The 20513-nt window shown below is 50.4% G+C and overlaps 2 protein-coding genes across 7 annotated transcripts in view; one reads left to right on the top strand and one right to left on the bottom strand.

The window, feature by feature from the left end:
* Positions 1–11766, bottom strand: part of MMD2 (monocyte to macrophage differentiation associated 2) — a 23969-nt gene extending 12203 nt beyond the window's left edge. Inside the window, exon 1 of one of the 3 annotated variants that reach the window (XM_005504566.3) lies at positions 11323–11766. In XM_005504566.3, coding sequence (XP_005504623.3) covers positions 11323–11369 — 47 coding nt within the window. In that variant the 5' untranslated portion in view covers positions 11370–11766. The remainder of the gene's footprint in view (positions 1–11322) is intronic. The other 2 variants (XM_065031432.1, XM_065031431.1) reach the window with 2 other exon arrangements.
* The window catches only part of WIPI2 (WD repeat domain, phosphoinositide interacting 2), a 26520-nt gene continuing 17135 nt past the window's right edge, over positions 11129–20513 (top strand). For 2 of the 4 annotated variants that reach the window (XM_065031428.1, XM_021290401.2), the window contains exons 1-2: positions 11129–11153; positions 12041–12176. In XM_065031428.1, the coding sequence (XP_064887500.1) occupies positions 11144–11153; positions 12041–12176 (146 nt within the window). In that variant the 5' untranslated portion in view covers positions 11129–11143. Of the gene's footprint in view, positions 11154–12040; positions 12177–14679; positions 14945–20513 lie in introns of those variants that run through there. The other 2 variants (XM_065031430.1, XM_065031429.1) reach the window with 2 other exon arrangements.

Below are 20513 nucleotides of genomic sequence, written 5' to 3'. Positions count from 1 at the left end.
CCACACTCCCTTGGAAACCTGGGTCTTTATTTCTGTTTCCCTTAGTCCAAGGTATCATCTTGCTCTTGGCTTTCAGAGGAATGTATTGATTTCCCCTGTCAGATCAACACACAATGATAAAAAAATGTGTTGGGCTTGGCTAGTCCACTGCTAGGTACATAATGCTGTATTAAGAGGCAAGTTAAATGTGCACCCATGATAACAGGTCAGAGCAAAGCGCTGCCTTGCTCGGCATCCCTTTCTGGCAGAAGCCAGCAGTGGAGTCTTGGCAAAAGGGAAAAAGAAATGGGCAAATAGAGAGTGATCCTTCCCTGGCAGCTGCTGGTAATCAGGGGTTTAAAGACCTTTTCTGCTGCGGTTCAGGTCAGGACGGCCGCGCTGAGCAGGGCTGCGCTGCCGGACCTGGGTTAATTTGCTTTCTAACCCCATTAGCTCTCGGCTCCAGCACCATCTGCAGTGCGTTTCACAGCTGAGCTGTGCCTGGTGAGGGGGCTGGCAGGCCCTTGCTGCTGGGCACAGGGTGACCCCTCGGTCTAGGGCACTGGGAAAGGCAGTAAATGTCCCCTCTCCCTGTCCCCAAGCCGTCCACCCCCGAGGGGACTCCTCTGCCATCTCCCGCCTGCTCAGCCCCACCACATGAGCCTCTATCTGTTTAAACATGAGGCAGGATTAATTAAATATTTCAAATAATGAGGATTTGGGGGGGGGGGGGGGGGGGTGATGCGGCCACAGCAGGCCTGGGTGTGCGAGGAGCTCCCCAGAAAGCAGCAGTGACAGCCCACATGGAGACCATGTCCCCAGCCCTGCACTGCCTGCTGCCAGACCCCAGCACTGTGAGAAGTGTGGTCATTGTCACCAAAAAGTGGTCTGAATTGAGAGGGGGAAAGAGACGGGATTAAGCGCCCACCACTCTTCAAGTCAAGGACTCGCGCTGTGTAAATCCAGGCTTAGCAAGACTGATGTGGCTGAGAAACAGCCAGGCATCCCTGTGGTGGTGGCTGTGCCTGGCGTGCCATCACCTCCATCCCAGGGGACAACAGGGACACCTTCTCCATCCCACTGCTCCGGCCACGAAGGCTGGCCAGGTTCCCTGCATTGGAGCCATGTCTCCCTGGCAGGATGACATTACTGTCCCCAGCGTTGCCAGGAGACTGTCCCCAGCTCCCCTTCGCTCTCTGCTTCCCTTTATTTTCCCTTTTAATAATAAGAAGCAGGGGGGGTAAGCCCAGACATCCCGCCTGACGTTGCGGTTGCTGAGGAAACGTGTACGAGGCTTTTCCTTTAATTTATTTGTTTTAACAAAGCCCCGCGTGGTCTCCCCTCTGCTCTGGCAGTTGCTGTTCAGAGCAGTAACAGGGAACGGCGGAGGGGCTGGTTCCCACAGCCCCTGCCCGCCAGGGCTGAGTGGTGCCTGGACCCTTTGGGAAGGGATGCCTGGGGTGCAAATATCCTCCCCGGCTCTGATACAGGGATGGAGAGGCTGGGAACGGCCACCCCATGGCATGAGGTCAAACAGCATATGCATCCCTGAAGCCCAAAGTCATGCTGGTGCAGCTGCTGCAAGCACCTGCTTGTCCCGGAGGGAGGAATAGATCCAGGAGGATCTTTATTTTGACCTGGGGAGAGATTGCTCTTGTTTTCCTGCCCTGCTTTCTAATAAGCATCATCCTGTGAAGGATGGGAAGTGGAGCATCACAGATGCAGGACCTGGCTGCAAAGTTCTGGGCCGGCACGGGTACAGCAGGGCCCTCCCAGAGCAGCCAGCATTGCATTTTGGGGCTAGTTGGGCACATTTTTGTTGTCTTCTGTGCTCAGGAGCAGAGCTGTACAAACAAACATGGGAGCAGCCGGTGTTTGCACATCTGCTGGCAGGGCAGGATGAGTGCAGGGTTGTTTCCTCACCTTCTCTCCTGGGACTTTATCTCCCAGACCACCCCAGGATGCCAAGTGTCCATCCAGCTCATGTCACCATGGGTACACAGGGAGCCCTGTGTCACTCCCAGCCTGCAGAAAGTTGCCATACTGGTGTGCAAAACCAGCCTCAAACCTGAGCTCCAGTGTGGACAGACGGATGGACATGCTCAGGGAGTGCAACTGTTACTCTCATTAGAACTGATGAAAGCCCAAAGCAGCCAAGAGCCACAGGGGAGGCTGCTGCGTGTTTCCCAGCCCCAGCTCTGTGCAGCGGGGTTCGGAGAAGGGGAATTGCTGGCAGCCAGGCAGAGCTCTAGGGTTTTTCAATGCAAGAAAATAAGGAGAAGAAGGGAAACACCAACCCAAACTGAGATTTGGTCCCCTGCAGCAAGTTTCCTGCCTGACTGGCTGAATCCACAGTCATCGCCAGCTCCGTGTCATTGCACCCGTAGGCTTGGGGACACCCTGGCACTGTCCCTGGGGTGGGAGGAGATGAGAGTGGCTTGTCCCCAACAGCCTCCAGCCTACGCTGCAGCCCACCCGGGGACGCAGCAAACCATGATGAGGTGGCTCGCTCGGCGTGATGGGTCCGTGAAGCCACAGACAGATGATTACACACCAGCTGGGCGCTTCAATGCATTTTAGGACTGCAAAGTTCAAAAGACGCAGAAATGTTTAAAAACTCGTGGACATCAGGAATACGAGCGTGTTCATTCTCAGGGATGGTGCATGGGAAGCTGAGACCTGAGGGTCTCCCAGTGGCTTTTGCTCCCAGTGCCAGTTCTGGCAGACCAGCTATATGAAGATGGGGGCACTGGTGGGGGTCCAAGCAAAGGTTATTCAGTGCAGCCCCAGGGGTTTTGCCTGCCCTGCTTGTGCCTGCTTCCCCCTGGCCCCTTTCCCAGGGAGGGAGCCTGAAAAGGGCCAGTACAGCAGGCTCTGGATGGGGAAACAAAGAGCCCCTTGTCCCAAGCAGCCAGGGCAAAGTGCAGAGCCGGCTTCCCAGGCTTGTTCCTTTCTCCTTCTCTTTCTCCCACTCTGTTTTTTTGTGGCTTTGGGGTTTCTTTTTTAAAGACTTTTATCCAAGAACAAAGTTCTGACCTTAAAAATCAGGCAGATCTGCCTGGCTCTTGCTTTGCTGGGGTGGGAGGGAAGAAGGTAAAAAGGGGATTAAATTAAATTATTCCTCGGAGTGCCTCATGTGTGAGGATTTGAGCATCTGAGCTCTTCTGGGGACACCAAGACAACCTGCATCAACCACTGCATTGGCACCTGCTCTAAATCAGACTATAGACATGACATGTGGCTGTGTATCTACATATTTAGGAGCTGGGCTCCCCCTGCACATTGCTGAGACTGTGACCATGGCTGTGACACTTGAAAACCACCACATCCTCTTCAGAACTTGTGAATTAAATGCCAGAGTCATGTGTTGCACTATGGGATGGGGGTTTGAAGGAGCAGCCGGCATGTCCAAGTTCATTCCCAGGTGATGTGAATCTCCCCAGACTATCTAATCTCTACAAGTTTCACCTGAGAATGGCTTATAAAAGGGCTGGGCTTGCTCAAGCCCTAGTCTAATGCTTTTGGAGGTGGGTTGTTGGTTTGCTGTCTGTTTACTCCTTTGCCTAGGGAACTGTGTTCCCTGCTGGGATGTTCCTGGAGATTTGACTGTAAATCAAGGGGATTTCTCCTTGTGACTGGATGTCATAACTGGGCTTTTTTTTTTTTTAAGTAATAGATAAGCTGTTGAAGGATTGTATCCTAATGGTGGCTTCTCATCAGAGAGGAAGGCTGGAGAAAGCCTTTGCTGGGTGCTGACCAGCAGTGGTGGTAAGTCCTGCTGGGGTCCTTTATCTTGTTCCTTAGTAGAGCAAGTGGTATGATGCCTGAAGTGACAGTGAGGGAGCAGATGTGTCCCTGCAGGGCAGACTGGCCCCAGACCCCTCTTCAGTGCATGGTCTGGATTTGCCCTAAAGATCCCAGAAGCTGCACACCCAATGCAGATGCCAGTGCTTGGTTGTCAGGCTCGTGCTCACATGCGAGCTGCTGCAGTGACATCCCTGTGATCTGGGGCTTGTTGTATGCTCTGCTTCTGACCTGTAATCTGGTAGTTCTCCAGCTGTGGACCCTGCTAAGAGGCTTCATCCCCCTGAGCTCCTCTGTGGATCATAATTAGCTGAGTCCTGGGGAGCTGCGTGTGATGATGTGGTGCCAGGGCCCTGAGCACTGCTCATTAATGGGGTGTGATTCCAGGTTGCAGGAGGTAGAGCAGGACCACAGGGATATGCTCAGGGCCCCCCCTCAAGTCCAGGACATCAATTCTGCAACTCAATGACATGGGAAAGGCTCAGCAGCCCTCCTCTCTCTCCCCATGGTTGTACCTCCTGGTGCGGAGCCTCCAGACTCCGCAGTACCACAAAGCTACTTTATCCAGCCTGGGAACGCTTGGGAAATCCTGCATTCCCCTTCTGTCCATTGACACAGGAGTACTTGCCACTGGGAAGCAGAAATGCAAAGGCTCAGGCTTGTGCTGCCTGGCACTGCCATCTGCAGAGACACCCACATGGGCATGTGCACCCTGTTAAGAGCTGAAATCTTTATTTCCACGCATGCCCTTTGGTGTTTGCATGCTCCTACATGAACATATGGTGCTCCTGGTTTGGAAAGCTGATCTTAGTCTGCTGTAAGCTCATGAATCTGCTCCCTGAGCTGGGGAAGAAAGGGCAGCCAGGACAAACCTGCTCTGTGGGCTGCTCCTTTGACTCCAGCCCGTCCTATGTGAGAAGCAGCAAGATGGCAAAGCATTTTGTTTTGCGCTGCTTCCTGGCGTTGTGCAGAGCTGGCAGCTTGGGTAGGGAGCGACTGAGGCAGCAAACCGAAAGGCTTTTCATCTAAACTAGCATCTCTCACCCCTTCTTATGGGTAAACCAGCAGATCACCAGATTTCTGGTGTAACCTGCTCAGAAGCCCCTAGTGCAAACTTTGCTTCCACAAAGCAAGTCAAAATGGGCTGCGGATTGGATGCTCATGTATCACCTCCTGATTACCCTCATCCTGATTTAATGTGTTCCCAGCACTCGCACATATGGGGACACCCTGAGCTGGCTGCAGACCACAGTCTGAATACCAGGAGAAACACTGAACAAGTCCACTTGCCTACTGAGAAGTGCTCCCAGGCATGCACCACGTGCTCAGCTGTGTCCCTGCTGTGTCTGGTCCTGAGATGTCCCCCATGGAGGGACAGGGAAATCCCCTCCCAGTACAACCTGCTCCCCCAGCAGTGGGTACACAAGGGGCTGAGGCTGGCAGGAGGGAATATGCTGATGTTATTTCCCTGAGAACACCAAGGGTAGACCCAATTCCTGTTCCCATCAAAGACAACCACGGGATGCTCCAAGCCAGGCTAGGCACAAGCGCAGACCATTTCTGCACCCGTGAGAACCCATAAATATCTAGCAGGGCTTGGCTGATGGGTGGAAACTCAGCAGGTAATTCCCAGCAGGGTCATAACTGTCCATATTCCCATTCTCTGTGCAGGGGTATTTATTTTTCCCTCTGGCAGGCTTTCTGCTTTTTATGTGGATGGTATCTCTGAGTCTTCCAAGGTAATTCATGACCCTGCAACTACAGAAGAGCTGTTTGTTTATTCACAACAGATGGGATTGGTGAGTGTTTCCCAAATTACTTTCTGAGCTGGGACTTCTTGTTTCATTTGGTGCTCATGAGACCTCCAACAACAGCTGATTAGTCATAAAATGACTCCGATGTCCCAGGTGTTTCAAAAATCTTAGGAGGACTGTTTCCAGAACTGAAAATCGTCTATTATTCACAGTTTTCTTGTTTGGAAAGTCACCATGAATGTTCCTTGCTGCCTTGTCGGTGTTGCCCTGAGCACTGGAGCCAGTGGGATTAGTCCTGAGCTGGTCCTGCCGGGTTAAACTCTGCAACAGCCCAAGGAGGGCAGGAGTGAGTGCAACCACTGACCCCTCTGCCCACTTTGGGACAGTCTGGGGGGCTGGAGCCTTCCCAGCCTCCAACCCTGGCTGCCACTGTCACTGTTAAATTACACGGGCAGGTCGTGGTTTCTCAGGTCTGTGAAGTTTCCCCAGAGCATCCCTCAAGAGCCGGAGCCTGGCTCTCATTTGGGATTCCTGGATGCTGCTCAAGTACAAATGATATCTGTAAATTCAGCAAATGCCTCTGGACAATGAATGCACAGAAGGAGAATCGTGTGTTTCACCAGTCAGGAAAGCAAATACTAGGATTGCCATTAGTATTTGCAACAGAGCAGGGCTGTGTCTGATGCTGCGGTACCAGCCGGTGCTGCTGAGCGCAGCAGAGCAGGTAACTCCTTGCTCCTGACCTGCTGATCTCTCTCTGCATAAAATCCTTTCCTCAGCAGCAGCAAGCCTGGACTATAGACTTGAACAGGAGCATAAACTCAGAGCAAAACTCTCCTGAAGGTCAGCACTGATCAGCTCAACTCATTGGCATCTGAAGCAAACATCAGGAGTATGACGCTCGTGGTATCACGTTATCAGAAGTTGTGGCGTATCACATTGAGCCCATCTGACTCTGGATTTTCATGGCATGAAAATGCTGAGGCTCAATTTCAACTAGAGAACCCCAAATGGAGACCTGAGCTCTGTGTGTTGGATCACACCTCTGCTGTCTTGCTCAGCTCCTGCTCTGAGCATCCATCCCCTGGCAGCACCTCTGGGTGCTCAACCAACCTCCTTTTGCAGCTCCAAGAGCAATGACCTGAAATAAGCTGTGCTCTTTTCCCTTCCTTTCCACAGGAGCTGTAGTTGGTTTGCATTGCTTTGTCTCGCTGTGGAGCTGGGGGTGTGGGAAGGAGGAGGGGAGATGGCGAGCCTGGGGACAGTCCTGGCACAGCCCCATCTCTCACATTCACTGACCTGCAGTGGCTCGAATTTCCCATGCATCGTGTTGGCAGCCACCTCGTGAAGCTGGCCATAGCGAGCTGTGCCAAAGAATCACATCAGGCTGACATCCAACACCGGCTGAAGGAGGGAAAAGACCATCGTACATCCATTTCCCAGGCAGACAACAGACTGGCCTTCCCCCAGAAGAACAGGGCTTGGCTGCTGCTGCACATTTCCAGGGTGCTGATCCCCACCTGAGCCTGTCCTGCATGGACTCCTGACCCTCCCAAAGAAGAGAAAGGGGCAGTTTGAGGGAATGTCCCATCTCCAGCCAGCTGTGCAAATGATGCTCTGAGTATTTGTCTTTCAAATACCTGGTTCCAATGATAACTGCACCCTGGGCATCTAAATGTACCTGAGATGAATCCTACTACTCTTATCTTAGAATCATTTGCGTTGGAAGAGACCCTTAAGATTGAGTTCAACCACAACCTAACTCTAGCACTAAATCATGCCCATAAGAAACTAATCTATGCATCTTTCAAACACAGGGATGGTGACTCAACCACTTCCCTGGGCAGCCTGTTCCAGTGCTGATATCCTCTTAAGAGGGTATCTGAGTCAGCCCAGGCTCACAGCGATCAATATTGAATTGGTCAGTGACACCAGGTGATCCTGGTATTTTGGGGGGGACTCTTCAATTATTGGAGTGGTGTCTTTCACAGCAAGGAGATCTGCTCAGCCGGAGGGCAGCCCAGGAGGTCTCGCTGGGGCTGCTGAGGAGCTCCTGCCTTCTGAGCAGCTCAGAGCTGCGATATTGATGCTTAAAAGCATCTCCCTTCTCACCACTTCATCCCACGTGGGCTGTGGGGGAAGCAGGGCTCTTGGAAAGCATCTTGGTGTGCGTGGGAGCAGGCAAGGGCTGCTGGTGCTTTTGTTGCAAAGCAAATGGGGACTTGATCTTCCCGATGCAGTAGCTGTGCTCAGGCTGTCAGCCTGGTGTTGCTTTTTCTTGTGTTTGGGGTCTGAGCACCCCAGTGTTTTCTCTCACTCCTATTTCTGCTGGTTCTCCGCTCCTGCCTGGAGTTGCTGGAGGAGGATTCTGTGAAGGTCTCCTTGCTCAGTAATTATGGGTGCAGGGAGTGGTAAGGAAGGTGTCTTTCCCTGAACTCAGGAGTTGCTTTTGGGCAAATGTAGAGTTCAGATCTCCATCCCCTTGTGCCAGTGAGGAGGTGGCAGTGTCTACATCGCAGACACTGGACAAGTGAGGACAAGGCTGGACCATGCACCTACAAAGGCCCCTGCTTTCCCTAACCTCCTGCTTCTTATGGACTGGGAAATTAATGTAGATTTTTCTGGCTGCTCCTCTTTCTTACTCTGCACAGGGCAAGACAAGCAAATGCAATAGGACTTAGAGCCTTCTACATGAACAAATCAAATTGTGGCCTGCTATCAGTTAATTAGGATGATTCAGTGCCCTGTGCAGCCTGCAGCTGCCAGCAAGCCCCTCTCCCCTGGCTGCTCTGGAGCTGCTGAAGCTGGACAGATGCAGCAGCTCTCTGCTTGATTGTGTTTCTTTTAAATGATGGCTCTGGATGGCGAAAGTCTGGGAAGCATTTTGTATCGCTGTAGGGAGATCAAGGCTGAATTGTGGCTACATGGGCAGGAGGCACCAGAATGTTGAGCAAAAAGTGGGTCAAAGTGGGGTCAAAGCCAGGGGTGAGGTGGAGGGATCAGTTACTGGCTCATTGTGACCTGGATGATGAGTTTAAGTGATGAAGATGCGACTTGCACCGGTTTGTTGCTCTGGGGGGAAATCAGCAGCAATTTGGTGAGCTGGGAGGAGGAGAGGAAAGGGTTGGAGGAAGAGTGCGGGGATAACGATCCAGTGGATGGATAAAGCAGGAGGAATCATATCTGCTGCCAGCATCACGGCTGGATTTGGCCTATTGGGAAGGAGATGGCTGTTGCTTGCCATGGTGCAGGCTGTGAACAACACAGCCTTGCAGCAACAGCACTTTTTAACTCCTTTTCCCCATGGAAGAGCCTCCTGGACCCCACAGCAGAGCAGAAACCACAGAGAGCCTCATTTATAACCACAACCTGCTCGAGCGACATCCCTGTTCCCACCGTGGAGACAGCCCCCTCCACTTACTTTCTTCCCCTCCACCCCACCCGTGATGCTCCATCTCCAAAGCCCAGCCTGAAGGGATTCAGGGACATTCCAGTGACCCTCCAACCCTGAGTTTTCTCCTGGCATTTCACGAAATGCTGCTGCATTGATTGCTGCCTTTCATCTCTTTGTTCAAAGCCCGGTGCCTTCTCTGCAGCTTTCACACAACAGGTCTTTCATCACCATGCTGTATTTTATTTATTTCTTTTGATGGGTGTATTGATGGCCAAGTTCCTCCTTTCTTGCTCCTTGCAAGAATTAGATAAAACGACATTAAAAATGAAGCTGTTCCAGGTTTTTCTACCACAAAGAAAACTTTCTGCTATTTTTTTTTTCCCAGGGAAGGCCATAAGCAAGAGTTTCTCATCCACTGAAAAGATGTTGCGAGGTGCTTCTGATGCCTTGAAGGGCATGTGTCTCCATGAGTCCTGTGGTTCCTGCTCACCCCAGTCCCCATTGTAGAGCCTGGTCCCTCTTGCTTGCAGCCCAGAGAAGCCAACAGAGCATCCCTGGCACAGAGGAATAAGCTGCTTTTAGGGTTTCTTTTGGGATATGCCACAGCAGAGCATTTCTGAGGAGAGGAATGCTGCTGTGTGTCGAGCACGGTGAGGATGAGGATTAACTAACTGTTATTTTTAAGCAATAGGCTAAGAGGATCACTGTGGCAATGCAGGGAGCTCTGGGTTAGCATCACGTGCTGGCAACTGCCTTGGTGCGTCTTGGGGTGAAAGCCAAGGGAGCACCCATCTCGTTCTACTCCCCATCCAGCCCCTGGCACCCAGCAAGAAGCAGAGGATGCCCTGTGGACCCGATCCTTCCCACGTTCCACAGCCCCTGCACCACACATGGGTGCTGTCCCTGCAAGGCACTCTGTAACACCCCATCCCTCTTTAACAAGTTGTGTCTAGAGAACACCACTATGAGATTGGAGCACCAGTATTTTTGGATAAATCAAGCAACAGGTTGGCAGGTGGTTCTGCTGGGGGGGCAGGCCCTGCTCTGCTGCCCAGCTCCCAAAGAGCCTCTGTGCCACTGCCATGGGGCAAAGATACATTTCTCCTGTTCTGGGAGTACAGGACTTCACTCAGTTCTGTCTCCCCCTGGCCCCCTCCTCTGCTTGCCAGCTGGGAAAAACAGCTTTGAATTCTCTGTTTTTGCAAGGAGTTTTGGAGCAGGTGCATTGTGCCAACCTGCTGGGTACCTCCTGCATCTCCCCCAGGCAAAGGTTATTAGGAGACAGTTATGGCATCAAAATGGTCTTTGAGCAGGTACCCATGTTTCAGGCAGCTTTTGGAGGTGCAAGGATGGATTTTTGCTGTGAGACACTTGGAAGGAGAGGAGCTGGTGGTGTGGGGATGGTAGAAGAGAGGTCTCCTGCCCTCACCCAGCCCAGGCAAACACCCTTCAGGAATGCTCCTGTCTGGAGGAGGTGAGAAACGCCATCACCACTTCTTTCCAGACAAGTTTTTCTCTGGTATCTGCCTCTAACAGGACCACTGGGAGTCTGGCAGCGTCAGCAGCAGAGATTAATGTGCCCAGGAGCTGTGCCAGCCTGTGGGACCCTCCACAGCCGTGATAGCATCCCCACCACAGTCACAGGGAGCAGAGTCTGTCCTTGATCTAACACTGAGCACCCCCCGAGCCCTGTCTGGCCGTGCATCGCCCAGCGCTGTGTGATCTGACTCATCCTCAGCCACCCAGCGTGCCATGGGCTGTGAGCAGCTGCTGTCCCCGTGTCACCCACCAGCTTCCCCTGCTAAGAGCCACATCTGATCCTGCAGCAGTGTGCGTGGCCAGGTGCCCTCTGACCTGTGCCCAGCGGTCCTCAGGTTTCCCCCTACGCAGGTAATGCCACGAGGTTTCCTACCACACCTGAGCTGTTAAAACAAGTCCCTGCCGCTGCTGCTGGAAAACCTCCCTTGGAGGAGGAAGGATCCACCACCAGGTAATACCATGGGAACCTTGTGTATCCACCAGCTCCAGGCTGGGGGAGCCACCCCGAGGGGATGTCACTTGGGTCCAGTGGGACCCTGGGCAACATTGGTCCCTCCACGGAGGTTTTGCAGCCAGTGGTGGGATCTGTCCCCCAGCAATGGGAGGACAACGGTGAAGTTAGACCGAGCGAAAGGCAGCGAGGGCTCCCAAAGATGCTCAGAATTCCTTAAGGATGCAGAAAGGTAGGTAACCTTCTCCTGAAAGCTCAGTCGGCACCTGCCCTGGGCTTTGGGGCACTCAGCAGGTTTTGAAGGTCCCTTGGGGCTCTCTCCCCGCTGGAGCCGAGCCCGGGGCTGTCCGGGGGCTCCACAAGCACCCGGTGGTCGGGGACCAGCGCACCGACGGCTTTACCTGGCGTAGCGCGTCTTCTGGAAGTCCAGGACCCGGGACACGAACATCTCGGCGGTGCCATGGGGGGGTCCGGCGGCGGCTGCGCAGCCCCGGGCCGGGGGGGGCGCGGAAAGTGCCACCCCGGGAGAACCGCAGCAACTCCGCGGGCTCCGGCGGGGCGAGGAGGAGAAGGGGCGGCTGGTCCAGCCCAGCCTGGTCCCGGCCCCTTCCCGCCTCCCCCCTCCCCGGCTGCTCGGGAAAGCGACACAGGAAAACAAAGGCGACCTCCGGGAAGGGGGAGCCAGCCCCGCTGCCGCCCTCAGATGTGCGAAGAGGAGGAGGAGGAAGAAAAAAGTGGGGGGGGGATCCCGTCCAACTCCACCCGGCCACAGCAACCTGCACGATCTCCCCCAGCCGCCCCGGCAGCTTTAAGCACAGCTAAAAATACTCTCCCCCTCCTCTCCGCCACCCCCGGAGGATCAAATAGCAGCAGATTTGAATTGAAAATGTGATTAAAGCATCGGGGAGGGAAGGAGGGAGGGAGTGGCGGGTACAGGCAGGCTGTCCACTCCCCAGGCCACACTGCCCACGGCCGGGTCCCCCACGAGGGACACCGCGATGTCCCTGCCTGCCCCAGGGCCAGCGCACTCTGGCATCCCTAGGGAGCTGCTTTGTTTGACTTTGCTTTTATTTATTTGATTTTAATGATACTTTTTTTTTTTCTCCCATTATTTTCCAGAGGCCCTGGCAGGGATGGGCGGCTCTGCCCCAGCCACATCACTGTGGGGTGCCCATGGGTGGGGACATGACTGCCACCAGCATCCCACCATCCCACCCTGCTCCAGAGAAGGAGGACGGAGCCACACGACAGCAAGGCAAGGACTCAAATTCCCAGGATCCTCACCCCATCTCCATCCTAAGCCTTCACCCCTCCATCCTCTACATCACCCAGGGAGTGTCTTACAGGACGTGACATCCCAATGTTGGTTGGGCAGCTCAGAGAAGGGCTGGAAAGGACAATGGGGGCTTTTCTGCATGGAGGTGGGCATCACCCGTGCCCACCCCGTGCCAGAGGCTACAGGCACATTCAGGTGAGCAGCTAAGGGACAAGAAAGGTGATGTAAGCCCAGCAGGAACTGGAGGAGGAGAGCCCTTGTCTCCCCAGTGCAACCTCTTGTCCTGATGCTGTAACAGCCTTGATGGGAGGAAGGTGGAACAGACGAGGACATCTCAGTTTCCATAGGAAATCACACACACAGCTCCCGAAAGACAAAACAGACAACAATTAAGGAGTCCCATAATTCAAGGCATAAATTAATCCTGGCACCCTCTGCAACCACTTCCAAACAACAGCTCGTCCCCCAGGGGATGCAAAAGGGGTGATGCTCCAGGCACCTGCTGCATTGCGGGGTGTCCTCAACACACACAAGCAGCACCCCAGTTTCCCATCATGGATGGAAGATGCTGTTGGGGACCAGGCTGGTAGTGGGATCCAGGAGGTGCAGGAGGAACAAAATAAGTCCCATCCTTGGTAGGACCTTCCCGGTGTATCTGGAACAGCCAAGTCCTGACTGAGAGCAGCAGGTCCAAGCTGAGATGCAGAGTGAGATCATCTCCAAAAACCTCTCCCACGCTCTGCCACTTAGAGGGGAAGATTTTTTTCAAGTTCCTTCCCCAGCCTTCAAGATGACGAGGCTTTGGCAAAGGCTATTTCGTTATGCTTGTGCCCTGCTTTACCTTTTTCTGAGCCTGAATAGAGGATGGAGAGAAAAAGGGCAATAAACCACGTTTATCAAAATGACCTCCACCCCTGAAGCCCCCAGTCCGCAGCCGGCTATGCTGGCAAGGGACACCTGAAGTAAACCATCAGTCCTGAAATAGATCTGTCTCAGGGGGCAAAAGGCAAATTGAATGAAAAATAAGTTACTATTTTTGAAGCCTGGATCCAGTTGTTATGGCAACCAAAGCCTTGCGCATCGTGCTGGGGAATGGCTCCAGCCCCAGCGCTGTCTCCAAATCCTGCAGCCGGAGAATCACAGGCAGCCAGGAGCTGCTTGGTGGTGGGACATGGAGATGTCCATGCTCACACCACCTGTACCCTGCCAGGACATGTCCTCTTCCCGAGTGACAGCTCCCCTTGCATCCTTGCTTTTCTTTCCTCCTCCAACCCCAGTGCTCTGCCCACCTTCTTGCAAATATCTGAGTAATTGTAATGACATTAAGGAGAGTTTCCAAGATTCAGGGGTACCTTGAATGCAGTGACATTTTCATAATGTCACCAAAATGGGGGTGGGTCTTGCAGAGGTTTTCTTTAGAGGAGGAATGGGTCATGAAGACCATGGCTGCTTCCTCCCCAGAATGTACAAAATCCCAAACCCTGCAGGAGTCCCATAGCTGGAGACACCTGTGTGCATTGTCCCACACCCCCGGTGATGGGTCTCAGTGGGATTCTGGCTCTGAAGGGTGTCAATATCTGTGCTTTTTGGGGGGCGGCACTGGGCTCTCCTGGCAGCACACACTGTAATTGTGTTTCCCCAGGGAGGGATATTTTCCAGTGCATTAAGCTGCTGGAGCCAGAAGGTAAGAAAAGAGATAATTCAAACTTAAAATCTCCCCAAGGGAAAAGAAACTTTGGATGGGGAGGAGGAGTTACAGGATGCGGGGATAGGAGGTGGCTCTATCACCCCCGCTGCTATACGTGCATCATTCACGAACGCTCCCAGACGAGCTGGCCCCAGGGGTATGAACCCCAACGCCCTGTGCTCTCCAAAATGCACTCTTTTCAGGACAAAGCCCTTAATTTCAATCCAGTTTCCAGACAGTTCAGTTGCCTTTTTTTGTCTCCAGTTTATTTGATCTCCCCACTACCCACCCCTGGGATTTGGTGCAGCCTGTGATTCCCCTTGTTCTGAAATTGTCTTCTGCCCACGCCTGGCTGTCCTGCCAGCTGGGGACCCCCAAACGCCAGTGCACCCCTGGCCATGACAAGGCCATTGCACTCGGGTGTGATGTCCCTAGAACAGCCTGTGCCTGGTGTCCCCTGCTGTCCCATCTGCCGAGCCTTGGAGACCTCCCGTGGTACAAAGCAGAACTGCAGAGGCGCCGGCGAGCGGGGACCGTGACACGGTCAGTAGGGATCGTGACAGTGACGTGGCGGCCGCGGTCAAGGCCGGGGACAGCGGGGATGTTACTGACTTGGCGACCGTCGCTTGGACTTGGAGTCTCCCATCCAGCCGCCGACCCCAGCAAGCCCTGCTTAGCTTCAGAGCGACGCCGCCCGTCCCGCCCTTTCTGCCCAATTTCGGCGCCACCGCCCGTGCGCATGCGCCACCTGTCCCGTGGGCGGGCGCAGGCGCGGTGGCGGTACGGTGGCCGGGTGGAGGGGGCGGGGCGCGCAGGCGCGGGGCCGCTCCGCTGCCCGCAGCGTAAACAAGGGGCCGGCGGGGATGAGGAGGCCGCGGGTGCGCGGTGTGGGCTGGGGCCGCCGGGGTTGAGGTGCGCTGCCCGCTGGAGGTGTTTCCCCTCTATTCCCCCCCCCGCCGGACGGGGGTGGCGAGGGTTGTCCCGCCATGAACTTGGCCGGTCAGAGCGGCGACGCCGGCAGCGGCCATCTGCTGTTCGCCAACTTCAACCAGGACAACACGTAAGGGGGTGGCGCCCGACCTGAGGGGACACTCGGCCTGAGGGGGAGACCGGGGGACTGGGCATGAGGGGGAAATCCGGCCTGACCGGGGGACCGGGCCTGAGGGGGTCCCGGCCTGAGCGGGGGCCCAGCCGCGGGAAGGGGCTCCTGAGAGGGCTGAGGAGACCCGGCCATTGGGGGAGGTGTGACGGGGTCCCCCCCTCTCTGGTGCTGCCCGTTCCCGTGTCGGCTGACCCCACCGCAGCCTCTGCCCTCACCAGCACAGATGAGGGCCGGGGCCCCCTCATCCCTGCAGCCACGAGGGGTGGGAACACCCGCCCTGCTCTCCGGTTTGTGTGTGGAGCTGCGGGGGGTTGAGGCCGCTGGCGCAGGGACACGGAGCACTGGGCTGCTGGAGCTGCGGTTGCAGCATCTTTCCTTCTCCCTCGCTGTTGCCCTGGGGAGCTTTTCTGTTTTGTGCTTGCGAGGCAGTGCTCGCTGTTGCTTCCAGAAAGTGGGGGAGGGCTGTTTCTCCTTCTTGATGGTGTCCAGCCTTTAAGAGAGACTGAGATAAGGTGAAGACCCTAATCTTCTGGAGGTGCCGAGGCTTAATCCAAAAACTCATTGTAGTTATCTTTTCATACAGCTCTTTTATTTTCACTTGCTCTCCATGTTGAAGCATACGCCTTAGGCCTCAAGGTATTTTTATGAGCTCATGCTTCTTTCAGTTTTGATTTTGAAACGAGAGGCCTTTCTCATTCAGTCCTTGAAATTATGCTTACTTGTTTTTCGATTCTAGAAAGGGTCAGATAGTTCATGCTGTGCATCTTGCAAATTAACTGTTGCAACATATTTAGATTAATTACCATATATTAATTTTTATATGAGGTATTAAAGAGCAATAATTTTCAATTTAAGAAATTTCTAATAGTTGGAATTGCAGCACTAAAGATCCTTTAAAGAAGGATTGGACTGTCTTAAATACCTAAGAGATGAAACTGGGGGGCAATAACCAAAAGAACTTGTACTTGAGAAAGGAGGAGTTTTGTTTTAGGAAGTGAGTAAGAGGAAATGATCTCAGGTTGGCATCACCAAGCGTAATCCATGTGTGTGCTGGTGGTTTTTTCTTTTAACAGCTTATTTGTTCATTCAACAAGCAGTGATATTTTGTCCTCACAAGAGAGACTGTCTTCAGCATGTACTGTAATGTATGGGAATTGTGAAGATGAGAAGATTATTTGTGGTGACTGCCAAGACTGAGGAGAAAGGTCCCATCACAGAAGGAAATACTCTGTTTGCTTTTGTAGGTCTTGTTGGGGGTGAAGAGATGAACAAGTGGAGCTAGATAGGCTTGAGACAAGAGGCTTTAACAGTAAATAACTTAAAATAAATTATGGGGGGGAAGCAGTAGTTTTCTGTGTATTTGTAAGTAAATCATTATCCATATATTGAGTTGAGCCAAAGACTTTTGCAATTTCTTTTTATGTCTTTTCAAGTACCATATAGAGCTTGCTCTCTCATTGTGTGTAAAACATGCCCATGTTCTGCTCAGATGCCATCCATTTTTTACCTATTACTACCTAAACCAAGTCATAATAACTAGGAAATCTGTCACCTCTTTCTTTTGCAATTTATAAAGGTCATGATATAAGTTTTGAAGTTAAACTGTGCTGTTCAACATGGTGATCTAAAAGTGTTAGTATTTTACGTCCTATAAGGCAACTACCTATTTCAGTTGCACCTTAGTTTTGTGGAGAGCTGTATATATTTAAAGATCACAGAGCTGTGACCAAAAAAAACCACCACTATGACTTTTTGAACAGGAGAGGTGCAGGCTTGACTGGAGAACAAATCCAAGACAGAATTAAAAGGAAAGCAAATGTAATAAACACTAATCTCAGTCTTCTTTGGCTTGTATACATTGGAGTCTTTCTTCGAGGAAGAGTCAAGTGTGATTCCTTTTTGAGTTTATGGGCGGAAAAAGGGATGACTGGCTAATGATTTCTTTCCTCAACTGTGTCTGATACTGCAATATTTTTCCCATTTCATTTTCGTAAGAATCTAAAAACTATTCTTCAGTTTCTGTCCTATAGCTTTTTTTGTATTCAATATTCTAATGTCCGTTGTGCAAGTAGATTTTTTTTTTTTTAATATTATTTTTATATGTAAAGCATCTTGAGATTAGCTGATGAGATTTTTGGCGATGTTTCTTTTTATGTCATTCAGACCTGGCCCATATGTCTTTGCAATCCAAAGTTTTGGGACACTAAGTCTTCTGTTTAATTTTAGAATATTTTTACATTTTCAGATATCCATTATAGAAATGACATAAATATTAAAAGGCTCCTGTTCATATTCTTGTCTCAAAATTATGAGAATAATTTGAAAGGCCACTTACTTTGAGACAAATGAGATGGTTGGATGACGCAGAATAAGCATCTGTTCTTTCTAGGAGTGTCTCGAAGAAAAGTAGTAAGTATAAAACAAGTTTGCACACGTCTTTGTGAGCAGCTTCTTACTAAAACACTTGTCTGATGTGGTAAGTGACCCAAATAACCAAGTTGCATTGTAGGTCTTAAATTGAGTAGAATTCAGTGGTTGTGTAAATTCTGTAACTGAACTTTAAAGTTCTTTAAACGTAAGTTTATTTGAATTCCACCCCCCACCCCCCACCCCAGTGTTCTCTCTGTTTCTTGTTTAAATTGAGAAACAAGAAGTCAGGTCTCTGGGTTTGTTAGTGTACTGTTCTATATATCTACAAGATCATTGTTCACCATGTGAGAAGAATTGAAAAGAACTTATTTGGAATGAATTACACTTTCACATGCTGGGCCTCAGAAAGCTTATTTATTTTCAGCTTGCATTACAAGTAGCTGAAGTCCTTCCGCAAACAGGCAAGGTAAACAAATGCATATTCTTTCAGTCAGTGTTATGACAGACAAGCTTTGTTTATGTCTTCCCGGTCAGAAGGGCTGGCATCATGTTTTAAGGTGTGCTTCAGTCATTAGAAAAATTGCTGACAAACAAAACTGGAAAAGAAATTACTTGGGTGCATTGTTATTATGTTTAAAGCTTTTACCTTCAGCTTAACAGGATGCCAGTACCACTCGTGTTCAAATGTGTCTTACTTATGTGGACAGCAGAGCCAAGTGCTTTGTATCAGGAAAAGATGGTAATTGTTGCTGGTAAAAATAAGTCTCAAGCTAACTTTTCTTAAGCTTTAGGAAGGGTTGTTAATTAATTATTGTCTCCTGTAGGAAGGAGATGAGCTTTGTGATGGTTTTTACTTTTGGGAAATGGGTTTGATGGTAGTTAGAAGAATGTCATCAACATAAAAGTGTCTGTTGCTTTTTCCCAATTGCTGCAATCCACAGTGACTGAAGCAGGTATTGTCTCCCTTGCTTTTAGGCTTTTTTTCAGATTTCACTTTTTTTTAATGTTAATTTGTGAATGCTGTATGTAGTGACATCGTCTCTTGGAATAGTATCTACGTTATTGAAAGCGTTGTCTTGCCTCTTTGTTCCATATTGCCCTAAGCTTTATTTACATGAAAGTTCTAAATTATTGACCAGGACTGGAACTCTGCCTGAAAACACTCCACCTATAATGCAGCAGAAGCACTTGGTTTGTGGCTTCTCTTTGCTATAATGTTTTCATTAAGTAAAAACATGGAGATCGTTTTCAGAAGATGCTGGCGTGCTTGTTTGGGGCCTGGCCCTTTTCCCTAGTGCATCAAGCATCGCACAATGCGGCGTGATTGGCATTCTCCGGTTGAGAGGCAGAAGCTCCAGCCAGCAGGTAAAGTGAAGTAATCAATGAGAATTCAGGTATCCTAGCAAAAAATGCAGGAAAAGTTTGTAGTTGACCTTAGTGCTAGGTGTGTTTTAGTAGCTGGAAATCCTCAAGGATAGATATTTGGTAAGAAGTACTGATTAAACCTGAGTGCTGTTAATATTGCTTCTGGGAGAACTAGTAAAACTGAGCATGGATATGTTTATGAAGAGTTTAACTTGCCTCACAAACTTATACAAGCTTTAAAACCCATAAGGGAACTGTTTAATATAGTACAGTAGGAAACTTTTTACCCAATGCATAACTTTGAGATTTCAGTGTTTAAATTGTGAAACAATTATTTCCAGAGAAATGCCTTTGGAAGAACTTAAAAATTAACTTATATGGTCTGTAGATTCAATTAAAAAAAATAACCCACAAGACACGCCCAGAGAACCAACTTGTGAAATAATGCAAATTGACAGGCCATAGAGAAGTCTTAGTTGCCTTTTTAAAAATAAGTGATGAAGTGACAGCATTTGGAAACAGAATAGTTGCTGTAGTTTTGACAACAGCCTCCTGGTGGAGGGAGAAGAGGAAGCCTTGGTTTGGAGTTGCAGTGGAAACACCGAGGTGGCCCTTATTTGCAAGGTCTTCTTAAGCCTCAGCTTTCGTTTGTGTGTGGAGTTACACGTGACAGGTGTTCTGTTTTAATTCTGCCCTTTTTTCCCCAAATCAGTTTCATTCTAGGTTCTGAACAAATGCCTGTAGCTCTAGAGCTGTACAGCATGCTTCAGCGTGTGGAAGTTGTGTTCTAGTTCCCTTACTAAGTGATGTTTGGATCTCTGTAGTAAACTGCTTGTGGCGAGGAGCATAGGTTAGGTGCTGAGCGTTCACTCTGCCTTTGTTTCTCCTATAATAGGTTCAGGTGTCGTTCCCCCATGGCCAATGAGGACAGGAGAGCTTGATTCCAAGGAGGCTTTAAAGCTTAAAAAAATAAAAAAGGGAGGAAGGAGTGATCACAGAGCTCTCATGCTCAGGGAAGGCAGCTGAGAGAAGCACTCATATGTTGTGTTACTTGCTGTTGTATGTCGTGTTACTCGCTGTTGTTGCCCTGGAGCATTAGCTGGGCTGCCAAAGGAACTGTTCCTCAGCCTGGGACAGTGTGATGGGAATTCAGCCTGAGAGCAGCGATGTTTACTCGGATTATGAACTTTCTGTTGTCCCAGCCCATTGCTGCACGTTGAGTGATGAACGAGTGTTGTCTCCTTTTGCTGTAGCAGATTTAAGTTTGTCTTGGTTTTCTTTTAATGTAAGAGCAGTGGGAAAATCTCCTATGGCTTGTCAGAACATTGCTGACAAATCTGTTGAACACATGAGTTTCTGATTATAGGTCTTGTCCAAAATTATGACATATTAAGAGGTGTCTGTAAGATGTCATGACTTTGGTTTCAGCAGACATTTGGGAGGGGAAATAAAGTAAGTTTCTGTAGTAATTTTTCTTTTATGTAGTTTCATTTATTTTTCTTTTCTTCTATTATTGTTATTATTATTATTTTCCCCTCTTCATCATAGGCCTTTGCTTACAAAAAGTTTTGTCTTTGGAAATTTATATCATTTTTGAAATGAGGTGGAGTATTTGTATAATGAGACTGCCTAATGATGAAAGTAGGTTTAATTAACCAGTTATTTAAAATAGTAATGTCTTCTGGAGTCGTGTTTATACTGCAGCTGCAACTGATTTTAATCTTTGAGAAAGCTGCTCTTAGTAGGATCTTTCTGATTAATGTAGAATATTTGTGATTAATAGTTAAGGTCC

The sequence above is a fragment of the Columba livia genome, chromosome 15 (genome assembly GCF_036013475.1).
Source record: "Columba livia isolate bColLiv1 breed racing homer chromosome 15, bColLiv1.pat.W.v2, whole genome shotgun sequence".
Lineage (NCBI taxonomy): Eukaryota > Metazoa > Chordata > Aves > Columbiformes > Columbidae > Columba > Columba livia.
The sequence above is the reverse complement of the archived record's forward strand: the minus strand, read 5'-3'. Positions and strand labels throughout refer to the sequence as shown.